At 36.7% G+C, this 17,690-nt stretch overlaps 1 protein-coding gene across 2 annotated transcripts; it reads left to right on the top strand.

Annotated features, from left to right (window-relative positions):
• The first annotated feature begins 960 nt into the window (after positions 1–960).
• LOC754270 lies at positions 961–14,612 on the top strand. Of its 2 annotated transcripts, none has more exons than XM_030982750.1 (5): positions 961–1,584; positions 9,972–10,124; positions 11,013–11,207; positions 12,474–12,803; positions 13,432–14,612. In XM_030982750.1, the coding sequence occupies exons 1-5, from the start codon at positions 1,530–1,532 to the stop codon at positions 13,593–13,595; spliced, it is 897 nt and encodes a 298-aa protein (XP_030838610.1). In that variant the 5' UTR covers positions 961–1,529; the 3' UTR covers positions 13,596–14,612. The 2 variants fall into 2 exon arrangements, with proteins under 2 accessions (XP_030838610.1, XP_030838611.1); XM_030982751.1 differs by lacking the exon at positions 961–1,584 and adding an exon at positions 6,209–6,299.
• The last annotated feature ends 3,078 nt before the right edge of the window (positions 14,613–17,690 follow it).

Genomic DNA, 17,690 nt, shown 5'->3' with positions numbered 1-17,690 from the left:
GAAAGACGGAAAGAGAAAGTGATAGAATGATAAAAACAAAGAATAACATAAGAGAAGGTGGCAAAGGCCTCCGATGTATATGTGTCACGTCACTTCCGCTTATAAGCCGGCCCCGAGTCCACTTTGGTGTTACACCTACTGATTGCGAGGCCGGCCTCAAACTGGACTGAGTCCACCTGGCCTCAGTCCGGCTTTTCAAAAAAAGTTGGTGTTACACATACGTCGAGCCGCCTCCGGGGCCGGCCTCAGTCCACTTTCAGACGTATGTGTAACAGGGGTCTTCAAGTTTTTATTATTATGTTCTTTTTTTCTCTCTTTTTTTTTTTTTTTTTTTTTTGGAGGGGGGGGGGGGGGGGCAAAATGCGTTTTGTAAAGAGAGGAAATAAGTGGTTAGTGTTACCCCCCCCCCCCCCCCCACTTCCGACGCCTATGTGTGTGTGGTTAGTGTTACCCCCCCCCCCCCCCCAATTCCGACGCCTATGTGTGTGTGTGTGTGTGTGTGTGTGTGTGTAGGGGGATGAAGCGGCCACTTTCGCCCTTTGATGAGATTAATATAAACTCTTTAAAAAATATATCACCCTGTTGTTGTGATATACAGAGAGGAAATAAGTTGCTACAAGCATGAATAAGGCAGCTTCCCGCTAATCTCATATAATATGGGTCATTTTGACGTAATTTTCTATTTGTGGCTAGCTCAAGAACGTAATGTCTTTGGACTTCAACCTGGCAGGATGTAAACAGAAATTATTAAACCGTGGGGGGGGGGGGGCTACATGTACCTAAGCAGCCCGTGTGATTTCTCAATGCACGTCATATTTCATTTAAAGCTTACGCTGGCTCTAAACAGGGAGGGGGGACGGGGGCATGCATATGCCGGCTTAATCCTCTGTTGGATACGCCAAAATAAACAAGTATTTCGATAAAATGCATAACACTGCTTTCGCACATTGACTCAAAATGTTCTGATGTTGTAAGTTTTCAACGAAATAATATCATATAACATTGTTCGATTTTGTTGGTCTTTTTTTTCAAATCATGGCTCAAAGTCGAACTCGAAAGGGCTGAATTTAAATTACAGCATAACCGCACGCGTGTTTGCGCAAAACTCGCACGCCACTCGCGACTGCATGGTCAATGCTGACTTAAAATTACGCGTGCGTAACTCAAAACATTGAGATGACATCACAATTAATTATTTTAGGACATTGCAATATGGGGATTTCCAAATTCACCCAGACCTTATATAAATTTAGCCCTCAACCCCCAAAGACACAGAATAGCAAACGACTGGGAGAGACGTAGGACATTATCTGATTATCGTACCACGGTGGGAATATCGTACAGCGGCTTCATACTGGAGTGTAATTCTCATTACTCAATAATTTATGCATTGCGAATTGTATGAATTTCGTGGTCGCTCTCTGCAGCATAAAATTACTGTCAATTCACGACCGCGGGACGGGATAGCAAGTTTATCCAACTCCTTGGTTTATCATTGTGGAAAGTGCAAGGCTTGAACGATTCAAAAAATGAATGGAAAATTGATTATATCTGTGAAGCATGGAGATTACCTTAGCCTGTTCAGTAAGTATCATGTTGATTTTTGTAGGTATATAATGGGTTACAAAGATTTAAGTCGAAAATGAGATAAATAATCCGGGTAAATAATACTCAACTTGCCACTTTCAAATGAGATCCCATGCTTTGTACGTTCCTCTTCAAATTCTGGGATTATATGGTCCTTGGATGGATAATGACATTCTTAATTTAATGGGACTACTTAAAGGCCATCTTTACTAGTGTAAAGTAGGGATGAGACCACCCTGCAAGGTCACTGGAGAGGTGGTTATCTCATCAACTCAGCTCTCAAATAACATAAGTAAAAAGGAGAATTAAGTTATGGGAGACCAATGGTCACCGATTAGGCATTGTTTGTTGTGCAAATGCCGCATAGATGTGTGATTTCAGACACATTTTAGCAAAATCTCTTATATTAACTTAAATGGAAAAATCTTGAATGCGTTTATGAATTTTAAATGGGAACTATCCAGGAAAAATGATGTTCTTTTAACTATCATCCAGTTTTGGTCCTGACAGTAATTTAGACATAGATTCGAAATTGTTTAAAATAACAGCTTCTTGTATAATTTTATATAAATCATCAACCTTATATTATTGAATTATTCGATTAAATTTGGAATTGTAACACGAGGTATAATGACTGGTAATGTTCACGAGTTCAACAATTTATAAGGGTAATGGTTCAAAAGATGTATGCTCCAACTATAGACGAATATCTTTTGAATGTCATGTTGCAAAAATTGTGGAAAAGATTATTCAGACTAACTTGCATGAACACTTAATTGGTAAGAATATGCTAATCATTGATCAATCTGCGTTTTGTAAACGTCATTCAACTGTCACATGCCTCCATCGTCTTGTTGATGACTGCCATGACTGGTATATGAAGCCCTTAATAATCGTCAAAGATTGATGGTTGGCGATTGTTTTCTATAGATGTATCTAATTGTTTCGATTCAATTATCATAAGCTACTCTTATTTAACTTTTTTTAAATATAAGGGAATGAGCTTCAGTGGTTTATAAGTTATCTTTCAAATAAAAGGGAAGTTGTTTGATGTCATGGAAGACAATCTAAACCAATTAAGTTAACTGTAGGTATTCCACAAAGTGGGGTTTTAGGACCAGATTTTTTCTTAATTGATTTTTAATAATGATATTGTTCAAAGTGATTCTGGTGGAAGTTGTAACATATTTGCTGACGATGTCATAGTATATCAGTGGCGAGGGGGGGGGGGGGCATAGGTGACCTTACCCCCTCCCCCCCAACGGAGCAAAATGCCAAATTAAAAAATTTCGTGACCCCCCCCCCCAAAAAAAAAGTGTCCTATTACCCCCCCCCCCCCCCCCCCCCGCTTATTCAGCCGTTGGCTGAGTCGTTGCGATTTTTGTTGGGACTAAAACAAATATATATATATGTTCTCTTTCCCACCATGTGCCCCCCAGAAAGAAATGTCTGGATCCGCCCCTGTATATATTATTTCTGGTTCAAATTTGGCTGAAAAAAACATTTGTATTGATAATATTAATAATTGTATTATGAAAATCGTTCAAAAAATAAAAGTTACAAAATTAAAACAAGTGTCATGCTTAGTTTCGACGCTCAATACAAAACAAAAAGGTGAACTCAAAATTAATCTTGAGGGAAATATATTACAACAAGTACATAATGTGAGATATCTTGGAGTCGATGTATAGATTGTCATCTTACATGGGATATTCACGTTAAAAATTTATGTCGATTACTTTCGTTTAAAAGTACATGCGTTAGGAAGACTCAGCTCAACTGTAAACAGTAATTTACAATCTGTCATTGATTATGCTTTTTCAGTTTGGGGGAACTGTTCCTCTAAAAACAGGGAATTAATACTTAAACTCCAAAAAACGGACAGTACGAATAATTATATAAACGTATTTACGGTCTTGCCCCTATAGATTGTGCAATGAATTTGATGTTGATGTTGGTATAGGCATGGTCTTAATACTATAAATTATGATACATCGAATTTTGTTCAACCGAATCTAAATGTAGAGTTTTTTAAGTAATCTTTTCAATATGCAAGTGGTACAGTATGGAACATGTTTATCTTCCAAAATTCAAAATATTCAATCCTTCAACTTTAAGGAGATAAAGTTCTCATGATTTTATAATTATATCATATTTAAGCATACCAATAATATTGAATTGCCAAATATACTCCTTGGGTGTTCTTACATACTTTAGTACTCTCTATAAATATACTTCTTATTTTGTTCGCCATCCAATAATAAGAGGGCTGGGACTAAAAACCGGGTACCCGGGTCAAAAAAATATAACCGTTTCACGAAATTGGATGGCGATGAAAAATATGCCCCTTAAAGTTGACTATAAGTTTATATAATAGCAAAATAATATACATGCATACCTTGGTTAAAATCGGGATATCTCATATGAAGTTATAGTTTTGTCCATGTTTGGTGATGTTTAGTGCCATTATCATGCCTCTAAAAGTTTTAAACAACTGAGGCAAAAATAGAAAGAAAACATTCTAGCCGTCATTTTTTATTCATGTACGATGAATAAATCAGGCTAAAACAAATATTAATATTGGAATAATAAAACAGCTTTCTATAAAATCCTTCTTAATATAACCATAACGATTGAATAATATTTCAAAGACAAAATAAATATTTTTTCTCTTATTTCAAACACCGCATGCTTCTTTTAAGAGCTGATAAGTTAGTAATCACAGCAAGTTTCGATACTCATCCGCAGGGGCGTAGACAACGGGGGGGATGAGGGGGATGCATCCCCCCTACCTCACAAGGTGGGGGGGGGGTGGCATGTACAATCATCCCCCCAGGTTTTGGGGAATGATATTTGCTTACTTAATAAGTCATAATGATGATAATAATATTAATAATAATAATGATAACAATTATAATATTAATAATAATAATAATTATGATGATGATAATGATAATCCTCATCATTATTGTGTTTATTGTTATTAGCCGCATTCACACGGTGAAAGCCAATTCAGACGGTAAAAAAAAGAAAATCTTACAAGTATTTTGTGGTTATCTTGTGGTTTGGAAACCACAAGATAACCACAAGATTAAACTGGCGCGGATCTACGGGGGGGGGGGGGGGGGGTTAGGGGGTTTAAACCCCCCTTGGGCGGCCCAAAAAACAAACACAAAACAAGGGGGAAAAAAAAAAGAAAAAAAAAAGAAAGAAAAAAGAACGCACGCTGGAGAGAAACCCTTTCAAGTGCAAATATTGTGAGAAGCTATTCAACTCATCTGGTAACTTAACCAAACACATGATAACTCTGGATATAACTGTGTATTTAACTGTTACTTGATTTAAAAAGACGTTATCATGCACTGCTTTTTATGGTCTCCATTGTGTTAATAGATGCCAGGAAAACATCACTCACGGGGTTCAAATAAACACCCCCAAAAAAATCGGCTCGCCGCTTCGCGGCTCGTGGACGATGCTCTGCATCGTCACTATTTTGGTCAACCCCCCCCCCTTAGCAAAAAGCTAGATCCGCCCCTGAGTCATCCCCCCAGGTGTACGAACCTGTCTACGCCACTGCTCATCCGTATTGCAAGGCAAGTGCGGACTATAGTAACGGAAGGAATGTGCTATACACTTCATTAGCTGTAATGCGTGCCGAAACAAACCCGAACAAATAGACGTGATCGTTCCAAGAAATCATTCAAAACTACGGGACCACAAATCTACATTTTGTATAATAGAACTTATCTTCCTTTTGTTTATGATAAACCATTTTATCAAAGCATCCAGGTTATTTTGTGATGTTGGTTGAACATGAATACAATCCCCAGTTTGCATTGCGCAATAATATCCAAGTCACATGTTTTTTTGGCCTCCTGCCAGAAAGCTTCTTTCTTACATCATTCTTATTTCTTTGTTACGTTTATGAACCCGACTCTTGCACGAGATCGCGTGGGCGACTTATGAATATTAACATTTAAAAAAAAGAAGAGTAGTATTTCAAAATGTCCACAAGTCATGTTAAAAACATCTCACAAAAGTGCATTTGGAAGCAAGCATTATTTTGAATATATATAAACGGGATGGGAAGATGACGTCAATATAAAACATATAAACTCAACTAATATCAGTCTGATATTTACATTTGAACCGAATGTGAGCACGTCAATCGAAGTGACACGTATTTTCGTTACCTACTTTTCTTGTATTCTTTGTAATTGTTATACTCGTTTATGTATATTTTCAAATCTATATTCATTAGTTCAGCTTTATCCAATATAACGTTGTTTCATTTGTAAGTTACTCATATTAAGGTTCTAATTAATCTAAAGTATCATTTTAAAATATACAACAATATAGTAAGATAGAGGCCCTTGTAATGAACACTGTAGACTGGTAAGCACACGATGTTACACAACAGAGACACAAAGTAATGCACGTGATTTTACGCACTTCTTTCCCAGCCGTGAATTTAGCCTCACACCCCCCCCCCCCCCCTTCTCCCGGGGTTGTTGATCTGATTGGTCCATTTTCTTTGAAAAGGGGAATCCCCTAAACGCGCGTTGCGAAATGTACACAATATAAATACTACGATCACAAGACTACGGTCATATTAGATTTTAGCGTTTGTCGAGGACGGACGGTGTGAATTTGTTGTGATCAGAGTGGACGTTTTAGAACAAGAACAATGAAGGGCATTATCGTAGCATTCGGTAAGTTTTTATATTCTGAGTTGGCATAATTTAAAATATGGATCGCGAGCGAAGCGGGAGTGGTTCATGCGATGCATTTGTTATGCTTTTCAAGGCATCGACTCTGTTTTTAAAATTTCTGTCAGAACTCGATTGCAACGACCTACACGAAATCAAACCAAGGGCAATTCGATACTCTGCTGTATTGCGCATAGAAACCATGTATGGATTATGCCGTGTTGCATTTTGATGTTGCATATTGCAAAAGGTAACAAACAATGCTCTTGAAATTACCTAGGTCAGGTTGATTTTGTTTTCTGGTCAAAGTCTTTGCGATCGCTTTTGGGGTTCTTTATATCGTATGTTAAGAGCCATAAGGGCATTCAATCATAAAGATTTACACACAGTTAATGCCCGTCTGGCACTCAGCAGAAGGTATTACATAGTGTTTCTTCTGATGTAATTGCAGAGTCTGGCATGCATGGGTTTACAATAAATGCGGATAGTGTACTGTATAATGGTCGGATTAGAAATCAATGGCCAAATTCGAGGGGATGGGGAGATGGGGAGGCAGAGAGGACATGGATGTAGATATAATTATATAGAGAGATAAAAGAGAGAGAGAGAGAGGGAAAGAGAAGAGAGATGGGGTGGTGAGGGGGCGGGGTGATGATGCAGAGGCAAAATGGCTCGGACAGGGAAGGGCTGGATGTGATTCTATGTTATCAACCCAGAAATTAAGCCTCAGTGTTCAGATAGATAACAATAATAATTCTAAACGTATCGCACACTATTTGTTCACCAGATTAGATTTCAGTCTTCTATAATAATTAATCACCCAATGTTTGTCATTCTGATCATTTGACTATTTTTGAAGCATTTAAGTTTGTACGTTATTCATGTATTTTATGCTTTACATTAAAATAATAATGTTTGTGTGTAAATTTTTGCTAACTGAACAAGCTGGTGTGAATGTCATTTACATGAATAAATAACCCAACTGAATGCAGCACCGGTATACCTTCCATTAATGGAATTTCTATTACGGTTCATTCACGAAATTGAAAAAAATACTGGCACACCTCAAGGCTCATGGATTCAATGATCATACGAGGATAGTTCACCGAAAGTTTGAATGCCTTTGAATGCGTGGGCATATGAATCAATACATTTACAAAGAAATTAATCTGTGAAATCACAACCCATTACCATGGTATTTACAATTTTTATGTTTTTTATCACGTTTTTTTAATTGAGTTTCTCTATTGTCAAGAATCAAACTGCATTCACAGACTCGCTTAATGCATGCGCAGGTAAAACAAAAAATAAGCGATTTGAAACGACGCCTGGGGCAGTAACCCTCCAAATAAAATTCAAACGTTGTTTATTACTAATTTGCTACCAGTGATTTACAAATTACAAATGTTGCTGAAATTACAGGATTTTCCGTTTTTGTCTTTCTCTGTCCCCAACCGTTTTTGCTCATTACCCCACTGGGAAAAGTTCCCCTGTCACATCGTCAAATGGGCTCAACACTCACAATTTTAGCATTATCGCCACCACGCCCCCCCCCCCATATTAGCAGAAAAGGCCTATTCAATAGTGTATTACCTTCTGAAAAAACTATTGCGCGAACATTGCAATACAATCATACGTACGATTTCATTACAGGCAAGAAAATGGCTCAAAACTGCACGTGAGTTGATTTCTCGAAAGTCTTGGTGATCGTATTTAAATACAACACACGCCATTATGCACATACGAACATCCTTAGTCAAACAACATTGTCATCCGTGATTCCCTTTGAGGAGAACAAGAACCCTGGGAAATGCTTGAATATGCTTAAGTCGATGGCAATTCATCTTCTGTGGGTTTCCCCCCACAGTAATATGGGCTATCCGAGATGTAAAGCAGAGAGAGAGAGAGATAGAGATGCTAGCTTAGTCTGTTAGTTAACATACCTTGTCATCAAGAGGGAAACACTAGACCAATACCATTTGAAAATAACAATTAACCGCGAATAGATTAGCAAATTAAGAAAAAGTTAACACCAGTATATAAAAGGGATAATCTCTTCTTTTTTTAATAAACTTACGTCAAACGGATTTGTATTCATAAATTCCATTTTGTTGTGATTGGAGTGTGTTAAATTACATTGTTAATCTGTAAAATGCACACTGCACAATATATCTTTGTTGATGTAACCTCTACCAACTTCTGGCGTTCGTTCCTTTTCACCCCCACCCCCCCCCCCCCCCTCCTTCGCCCTCTATCTAGCCCTCCTTCTCTGGGTTCGAGATTCAATACTGCAATTACATTTTCCACTTCTTCCTCAGGAGAAAAATGGGGACGAGGTATGACGACGAAGGCAATGTGATTTTGTTTGCCATAAAATTGATCTTTGCGGTGACTTGGGGCTCAAGGAAGTAAAGATGGTGCACACGTTGTGTATGTGCATGCATGAATCTCACGACAAATACAAAAATAGCTATGAAGTGTACACAGTCAGAAGCGCTGTATAATTCCAGACTATTATCATTGTGTACCAATTCAGGACATACTAATAAGTAAACTATCAAGTCTGCACTTCTAAGACTAGGAGTGTGGAAATCCCCAACGCAATCTTTTGTTTTGACATGACTGCTCGTGACTGCGTTTCCACCATCTAATTAGTCACTTGAATTGAGCTCGTCTTGCGTCTCATTGGAATAGAATTTCTGATAACATTTGATTTATAGATGACATTATTTCTTTTTTTTGAGAAATCGAAAATATGTACCTTAGGATATCAAAGCTAAATCAATAGGATTATAAAAAAAGGATGAACAAGGCTATTGGTTTCTGGAAAGTCTAGGTGATCGTTTTAATTTTTATTGGATTATGCAATACGCAATAAGTAGTACATATCATTTTTGTTATTATCATTATTATCTTTTTAACATATGTTATAAGTAAATTTACATTTATAATCATTTGGAATGTACATTTGTCGTTACTATTCATTTTCTAATTTATTTGTCATAAACCGAAATATTCATGTACATTATTTATGCTAATGGTGTTTGATACTAAATTGAAAGTAATCCATTACATACTCTCTGCTTGAATTGTTTTGACCCCCACCCCATGATGCATTAGCATGCATTTATTTTAAAGCTATTTATATTGTCAAATCCCCTACGGTAGTTAAAGGTTTTATACTAAGAGATTAATCCATTATTATTCTTATCTTTTCGTATGATTAGGTATGATTAAACATATGATTATTATTCGCCATTTATGAGAACCAAGTGTTGTTGTTGTTGTTATTATTATTCTTGTTATTAATGTTATTATTATTATTGATATTATCATTATTATTGTTGTTATTAATATTATCATTATTATCATTATTGTTGTTATTCTTCTTCTTCTTCTTCTTCTTCTTCTTCTTCTTCTTATTATTATTATTGTTAAGCACAACCGTCCTTTGGCAAGACATTAATCTACATTTGCCACACTCAACCCATGTGAAGTAATGGGTACCTAGCAGGAATTCATTCCTTGACATCCTAGAGCGCAGCCATGCCTAATCTGGGCCAGGAGTGTTAGGAGTCAAACCTGATAGACATGAGCGCTATACAACGACCCACTGGTAATACAGTGTTATTATTAGTGTGATTATTATTATTATCATAACCATTGTCTTTACAGGTATTATCGCCTGTCTCATGTACTTCAGTGAGGCAGCTGATAATGACATGCAAAATGTGACGAGAGAATGGGGCTCTGGAGACATCGACATCCCATGTTTCCTTGACAGATCCGGTGGACAAACTATCAATAACACCGACATCTATTGGAAGAGTGAGTGTACTACGAATTTCATATTTAGTTGTCTCGATTTGTCTTGTATTGAAGGTACCAAAGCCATTTATTAGGAGAGTTTGGCCTTCCAGGTTCGAGTTCGGCACCATGGCGAATACTGCTTTGTTGGGCAAGAACAAAATTAAAGAACAACGCCAAGAAACGAAGTTGGTCAAAATATATGTATATATGGCTCTAGAAGGTACTGCACAAAACTGCCTCGAAGTGGCTATTGACGTGCGGACCGCCATGCAGTTACTGGCAGATCGCTTGAGTCCATTTAAGATTTTCTGTTTATTATTTATTTAAAATGAAGCTAAATCAGGGGCGTTCTTTATTTAGAAATATCAAAATATCTGCACCCAATGCTGGATATGCTTATAACTAAAAAATAATCTGTCTAAAACTTCGATTTTCTCTATCTATAATTTATTGTGAAAGTTGAGAAAATATACGGTTTATGATAGGGGTTAAGGGAAGGGTTGCTTTTTAGAATTTAAATTTGCTGACAGAAGTTATATCAATGTATGAACGTCCAGAAGAAAGGATGTCTTAAAATATAATCATTCAAAGATGGTTGCTAGATTTCCGGATGCGACAGAGATGTCCCATTGTCAATTTCACACGAGGGGTCATTTCGCTTGCGCTTTTACATACGCTAATCAAGCTGATGCGTTACTAGTTCATGCGTCAGCAATTCAACGCAATGTTTGAACTGTTGGTTTGTATTCACTGGACTTATAAATCATTTCATCCTCCAAGACCGCGCCGGTCGCTGACGTAGTCTATTATACGCCTGGCAAGTGACGCCTACTATGCAATGGGAATGTAATAAACATAAATTGACATGCCGATACGATCTCCCGTGTTTTTTTTCTTTAACAAAAGATGATCAGCAGGAGGATTTGGTTCTACGTGTTAACGGACGCGTGACGTACCAACGGGCGAATCCAAATGTCACCAAACTCCATGATGATGGGTCGCTTTCAGTGCAGAACGACTATTCTGCAACGGGGGTGTACATCTGTGACTATTCGCGACCGAATGAGTTCATCAAAACTCGTACAAGGGTCACAGTTTTAGGTGCGTACAACGACGATGATGTCGATGATATGGATGTTGATGAGGAGGGTGATGATGACAATGTGCTTGTCCCTGCAAAACTAAAGAGGGAATTATCAGTGGTGTAGATGATGATGGCACGAGGCGGAGTACACGCCCCCGATTGCATTGAGGGGAAAAAAAGGCAGAACAGGAGAGAGAGAGAGAGGGAGAGAGAGAGAGAGAAAAAACAAAAAGTGAAGATAAAAAGGAAGACAAGGGGAGAGGGAAAGAGAAGGAAAGAGAAAGAGAGGGAGGAATAAGGAGAAGAGAGGTAGAGAGAGAAGAGGGTGGGGGCATGAAGATGAAAAGATGATTATACAGACTCCTCCAAAACCTTTCCCCTATAATCGTTAAGTGGTTATTTTGCGTTTCTTCCACTAACTTGGAACGGTGTACCCGCCCCCACCCCCCCCCCCCCCCTCTCACGATGCCAGTATCCCTCAATGGCCAGACGTCACTAGTGCCCCTTCACGAAATGTCTTATAAATGATGATAATAAACACCAATGACGACGACGATGATGATGATGATAGTGGTTGTATAGTGGTGTTGGTGGTTGTGGTAATGATGAAGATGATCATGACAATGGCGACGGTGATGGGGATTAATTTTTTTCTTTGTTTGTACCCCCTCTTTTCCTTCTCAAATCTACTCTCCTCTTACTAAATGTCTATGTTCTCTATACCCCGTTCTCACTCGCTCTGCCGCTCCTCTTCCTACCTCATCTTTCTCTCTTAATAATAATAATAAATAATAATAATAATAATTGATTCTTATTGAGCGCTACTACAGACAAACTGATCAGAGCGCTATACAACAGAAAAGAGACATACAAATCATAACAATTAAACAAGGAACAGTAATTAAGATATTATGAACAAAAAGAAAATTTAGCTACTCAAAATGTACATTATGGATTCAAGATGGAAAGAGTTGGGTTTTACTTTTAAGTTTCTTTTTGAAAGTGTCTTCCTCTGTCTCTCTTTCTCTCTTTCTCTGTCTCTCTTTCTCTCTTTCTCTGTCTCTCTTTCTCTCTTTCTCTCATGCCCCTCGTTGTCTCTCACTATCCATCTCCTTCACTCTAATCCACTCTCTCTTTCTTCTTCGAATTACTCATCCTCTCTCCCTCTCTCCCATCTCTTGCTATCTCTATATTCTATACTCTCTCTCTCCCATGATCCCTTTCCCCTCATATTCGTAACATGACACTGAACATCATTATTTTCTCCCTCTCTCTGTACATAGAACCCCCGCTCCGGGTATTGGAGTGCAATGTCACGGATGCAAACCAGTCCACGCCCTGCCGAGTAACCGTACCGAACGGAACCGAAAGTCTCACTTTCACCCTCATCAAGGCCGGACTCAGAACCACACTCAACCCAACACTCACGGTCGATTCCCTCGATATACCCGTCGAAGAAGATACGAAGAACACGACCCGCAATGAAGACAATTCTATCACTATCACGGCCAGGTATATAGTCCATGTCATCGACCTCACGTCGTCATCCGATATCCGCTTTAACCTAACCGCCGGGCTGACCAAAGAAGAATACGTAGTTGTCTTAAATAAAGGTAACATGAGTTTCATTTCTAATCTTTTAATGAACGATGTTTTATGATGATGATGATGATGATGGTGGTGATGATGATGATGATGATGATGATGATGATGATGATGATGGTGGTGATGATGATGGTGATGATGATGATGATGATGATGATGGTGGTGATGATGATGATGATGATGATGATGATGATGATGGTGGTGGTGATGATGATGATGATGCTTATGATTATTATTATGATTATTATTATCATTATTATCATTTAAGTGTTTGTTGAGAAAAAAAAAAAAAAAGAGACAACGGAACAACATAAATTGAAACATACCTATTGGGGCGCGCAGATTGCAATAATTTACTCTTTTTTGCTGCGGCTTACCGCATCAAATCTAAATAAACTTGAATGACTTTATGTGACGATAATTAATTAATATTACAGTGAAGGTTATGTTCTGGTAAATATTTATACAAAATTGTTTGATAGCCTTTTCATTCTCTGTAATATATTAGTCCGGTAGAACATCGTAGAAGAAGATGTCGCTTGAAAACAATTGATCATGAAATGCCCTGTTACTCTAAATAAAAACAAATCATTTTTCATTATTAACCGTTATCCTGATATGTGTTACTCTCCACAGCCGAGGAACGCGATGGTGGTGGTGGTGGTGGTGGTGGTGGCGGCGGTGGTAATTGGGTAACAGTGGGCATTGTAGTGGGGGTTCTCGTATTCATCATCATCATCGTCATAGCTTTAGTAATTTGGAGAAAAAAAAAAGGAGGGCCTGCATCTGAACCAGTATAGGAGCATAATATAGAAGATAGCTGGTCCAGTGGTACGGTCACCTATCTTGTCTTCGCCATCAAACTGACTCTGATGGACCCCGGTTCGAAACACGGTTACGTCTTTCGGATAGCCCCAGTCGCAAAATGCATGTCTGATTGACACCCATTATAAACTCAGTATGACAAATATTCAATAAGGTATAAGGTACATGCAACGTCCATCCCTTGTTGATTTGTACACATTATCATGACTGTATTGCAACCTCTACAGTCACGTTCATACTGACGGTCGTCTCTACAGTCACGTTCATACTGACAGTCGTCTCTACAGTCACGTTCATACTGACAGTCGTCTCTACAGTCACGTTCATACTGACAGTCGTCTCTACAGTCACGTTCATACTGACAGTCGTCTCTACAGTCACGTTCATACTGACAGTCGTCTCTACAGTCACGTTCATACTGACAGTCGTCTCTACAGTCACGTTCATACTGACGGTCGTCTCTACAGTCACGTTCATACTGACAGTCGTCTCTACAGTCACGTTCATACTGACAGTCGACTCTACAGTCACGTTCATACTGACGGTCGTCTCTACAGTCACGTTCACACTGACGGTCGTCCGGTGTGAAACCGAGTGATATAATTGAGTGTAAACAGATATAAACGGGGTATATTTTAAGTGTTAATTGCAATCCACTGGATCAGTAGATCCCTTCGATAAAGATATTATTTTTGTTACAAACGGGCTTTGTGTATTGTGTGTGCGTAGAAGGTGCTTGTACTTCGTACATATATTTGTTTATTTGCAAAACTTATGTCAAACAATATATATAAGTAATATTTCAAAACTATAAAGAATATTGATCATTATAATCTGTCCCTACATTATGTCGAAATCACTGTTCAGAGTTTACTGTAATAAATATGTTCTATAATTAATATCATGGTTTGGTGCATGTAGGCCTAGATCTATAAAGAATTTATTCATAATTCTTTTTATAATTTCAATATTTAATCATATTATATATGTACTTAATCTAGACCTACATGGCCGTTGTAGAAAGCTTTTTTGTAACTTCCCGTGCTACCACGTAAAATTAAAACTACATAGATGTGAATATTTTTCGATATATAACATTTATGTAGCCCTTTTGATAATATGCTGCTAAATATCACGATCAGCACATAATATCATCTAGTATACTTGTGCTCTATGTATTGATATGAAGAGAAGGATATGAATTATATATATATATATATATATATATAGAAAGAAAACAATGCGAAAGATAAACACTATTTTCAGAGAAAAACTTTCATAATTATGACAGCTGAATTGAATAGAATTGTTTAGCATGCCGCTCCTTGTCACTGAAAATGGAAATAGCTATCGCACAATCACAATCATGCTTATCAAGTTTAAGATAGAATTTGAACGAATACGTACATTTATCAAACAGTCGATCGCTTTGCACTTTAAAACAACTCTGATTATATGATGATATCTATTATTCATACTTACGTATATATTATGCACATTCGAGATAATTTTATGCAAAAACTTTCGTCTCACTATGAGTCTTTTGAGCATGATTATATATTTTTTTTTTTAAACGAAAGGACCAAACTTGTTTATTTCATTCGATATGCATGTATATGTTTCTTATATTCAAGTATAAGTTAAATTCATACATTAAGTTTCAAATTGATAAATGAATTTCAATATTGTTTGGTTATTCAATGTTTCGTTGATAGACACAAGGCTGACGAATTTGAGAGGTTTCTCTGTCGAATTATGGCATCAAGATTTAAACTTGAATACATTTTTTAGAATGTGCATAATTCTGCTCCAGAAATCAAGAATATGCCTTTTTTTAAATATATTTGTTATACAGACATGTTATACAAACCTATTGATCATGTTGATTTTGAATCTTGTTTGAATTATATTTTAACTTCTCAATATACCACTGCAGCTTTTTTATGTTATATGGATATCGCACTTCTCATCATGCATTACTTTATTGTATACGTCGTAATCTAGTGATTCATTCTAAAAGCCAATTTGAGATGTATATATTAGCTTTCAAAGGCATTGTTTGGTTAGCAGCCCGGTCTTTAATCAATAGTACACAATCTACGGTAGTGAGGAAAATCGTAACGCAAAGTAAATGCAATTTTTTGTCACTACCGTCACTTCGTGAAAACAGCGACGTTATTATTCAATTTGGAAATATCGTGATTTGTTACGTATCAGAATATATTCCTTCAAGGATCGGTATATGTAAAATAATCCTTTGATATTTTTTTTCTTCGAAATCTTGATATTCTGCTTAAAGTTATATATATATCGATCGTCTCTAGATCAAAACAAATACAACTGACACATATATTTTGCTCGCATGTTTGTACATATATAAGTAGATTGTACTTATTTATTGCAACAAATTTTGTGACTATACAACGACTATATTCTTAGAATAGAGAAAAAATGTGATATTTTACCATGAAATCTGAATATTATGATTATGGAAATGGATGGTGAATTGTAATCAATTTGTTTGTTTATTATCATGGTAAAGTAGTTTTATAAAAATAGGTTATTCTTTAATACTCTTCCTAAATCTATCTAGGAGTACTATTTGGGAGCAGAAGTACTATTTAGGAGTTGAAAACAAATTTTGATAATTTTTTTTAACTGTAAAATTATTTAAATTTTTTTTGGATAGAATTCTAATTTTTGTAATAAAAAAAATAATTAATAAATGATGCAGGATATAACGAAAAAATAATCCCACACCTTCCTTTCGAGGTACTCGTTAGAATTATGGGCCTCGATGACTCCAACAGTACCTGGACAATTGGGATGATTTGTGTCGGCGAATACCAAATAAAGCAGGGAAGTTAGAGATAAGGAGGATAAAGAAGGAAAAGGAAAAAGGCATAAACGGTTTGCAGTTTAAGTTATTGTATATAAATATTGAGCTCCTATCTCTTATGTTTTGCTTGTGACTATGTATATATGTATATAAATAAAGTGCAATAATACTTCAAGACTACTTTCAAGTTTGTTTATTTATTTCCACACATCTCAAACAATTTTAACACTGTGTACAAAACATAATACCATTGAAAAACAAATATAAATATCATAGATTTTAACATATTAATAACTCTTACACAATATAGCCTGTATCATCAAATGATGAAAGAGAACATAATATTTTTTGTTTTGTTTCAAGCTGAAGAGAGAGAGAGAGAGCGCGTGGGGAACCCATAAGAGAAGCGAAGCTTGTAATACTCTAGATCCACTTAATTAATACAAATATACAAGAACGTGTAAAGAAAGAAAGAGAGAGAGGAAAGGAAATAATGAGGAAAAGAGCGAGACGAGGATGATGTGCAGTTAGAAGAAAAAGGGGGTCCAACTAAGATTATAGTTGAAACAAAAGATAGATAGGGAGAAACAAATTGGAGAGGATACTAAGAGAGAAGGATAATAAAGAAGGGAAAGAGAGAATTTTGTATTTCGACTCACATAAGAATAAAAACATAGCCGTAAATGAAAATGAGATACATTTGTTGTTGGATTTGTCTGTGTTTTACATTCTATTGTATTTGAATTTAAAACAAATTAGGCAAGTCACGGGAAAATACAACTTCAGTTTGTTGTCCATATTATGAGTAGAGAAGGCACAGAAAATTGAGGGAAACAAAATAAGAGGGAGACATAAAAGTGCATAAAATACATGGATAAGTTAATTGGGCTGTCTGGTAACAGAAGTAACGTTACATTACAGCGAACTAGAGATAGAAGTAAACTAAAAGCCTTGATCACCAATATCTGGGCAAGTCAAATCATATAAATTATACAGGATTTGATTTGTATATATAATTGGACAACAAAGGAAAACTGGTAAAACTTGAAGTAACTTGTAGGAACAGGTTTTCAATTTATACTAAAAGTTTCTTACACTTTTTTTGAGGGGGGGGGGGTAGGGGGTTAACGGAAACCCATCTAAAGTTTACATTCATCATTTGACATTCGTCTTTATGACAGAATCTTTCCAGAATATTTAATGAAAATTCCGGCACAACAAATTGAACCAC

This window comes from Strongylocentrotus purpuratus, unplaced genomic scaffold, assembly GCF_000002235.5.
Source record: "Strongylocentrotus purpuratus isolate Spur 01 unplaced genomic scaffold, Spur_5.0 spur5_scaffold_13, whole genome shotgun sequence".
Classification (NCBI taxonomy): Eukaryota; Metazoa; Echinodermata; class Echinoidea; order Camarodonta; family Strongylocentrotidae; genus Strongylocentrotus; species Strongylocentrotus purpuratus.
Note: the sequence above shows the minus strand (reverse complement) of the source record. Positions and strands in the feature narration are given on the sequence as shown.

What these genes read in the sequence shown, in the direction of transcription:
- LOC754270 (XM_030982750.1), top strand. Translation starts at nt 1,530, where the DNA reads ATGAATGGAAAATTGATTATATCTGTGAAGCATGGAGATTACCTTAGC. An exon ending in CACCGACATCTATTGGAAGA is followed by an intron (nt 10,125 to 11,012) that starts GTGAGTGTACTA and finishes CTTTAACAAAAG; the next exon opens with ATGATCAGCAGGAGGATTTG. An exon ending in TACAAGGGTCACAGTTTTAG is followed by an intron (nt 11,208 to 12,473) that starts GTGCGTACAACG and finishes CTCTGTACATAG; the next exon opens with AACCCCCGCTCCGGGTATTG.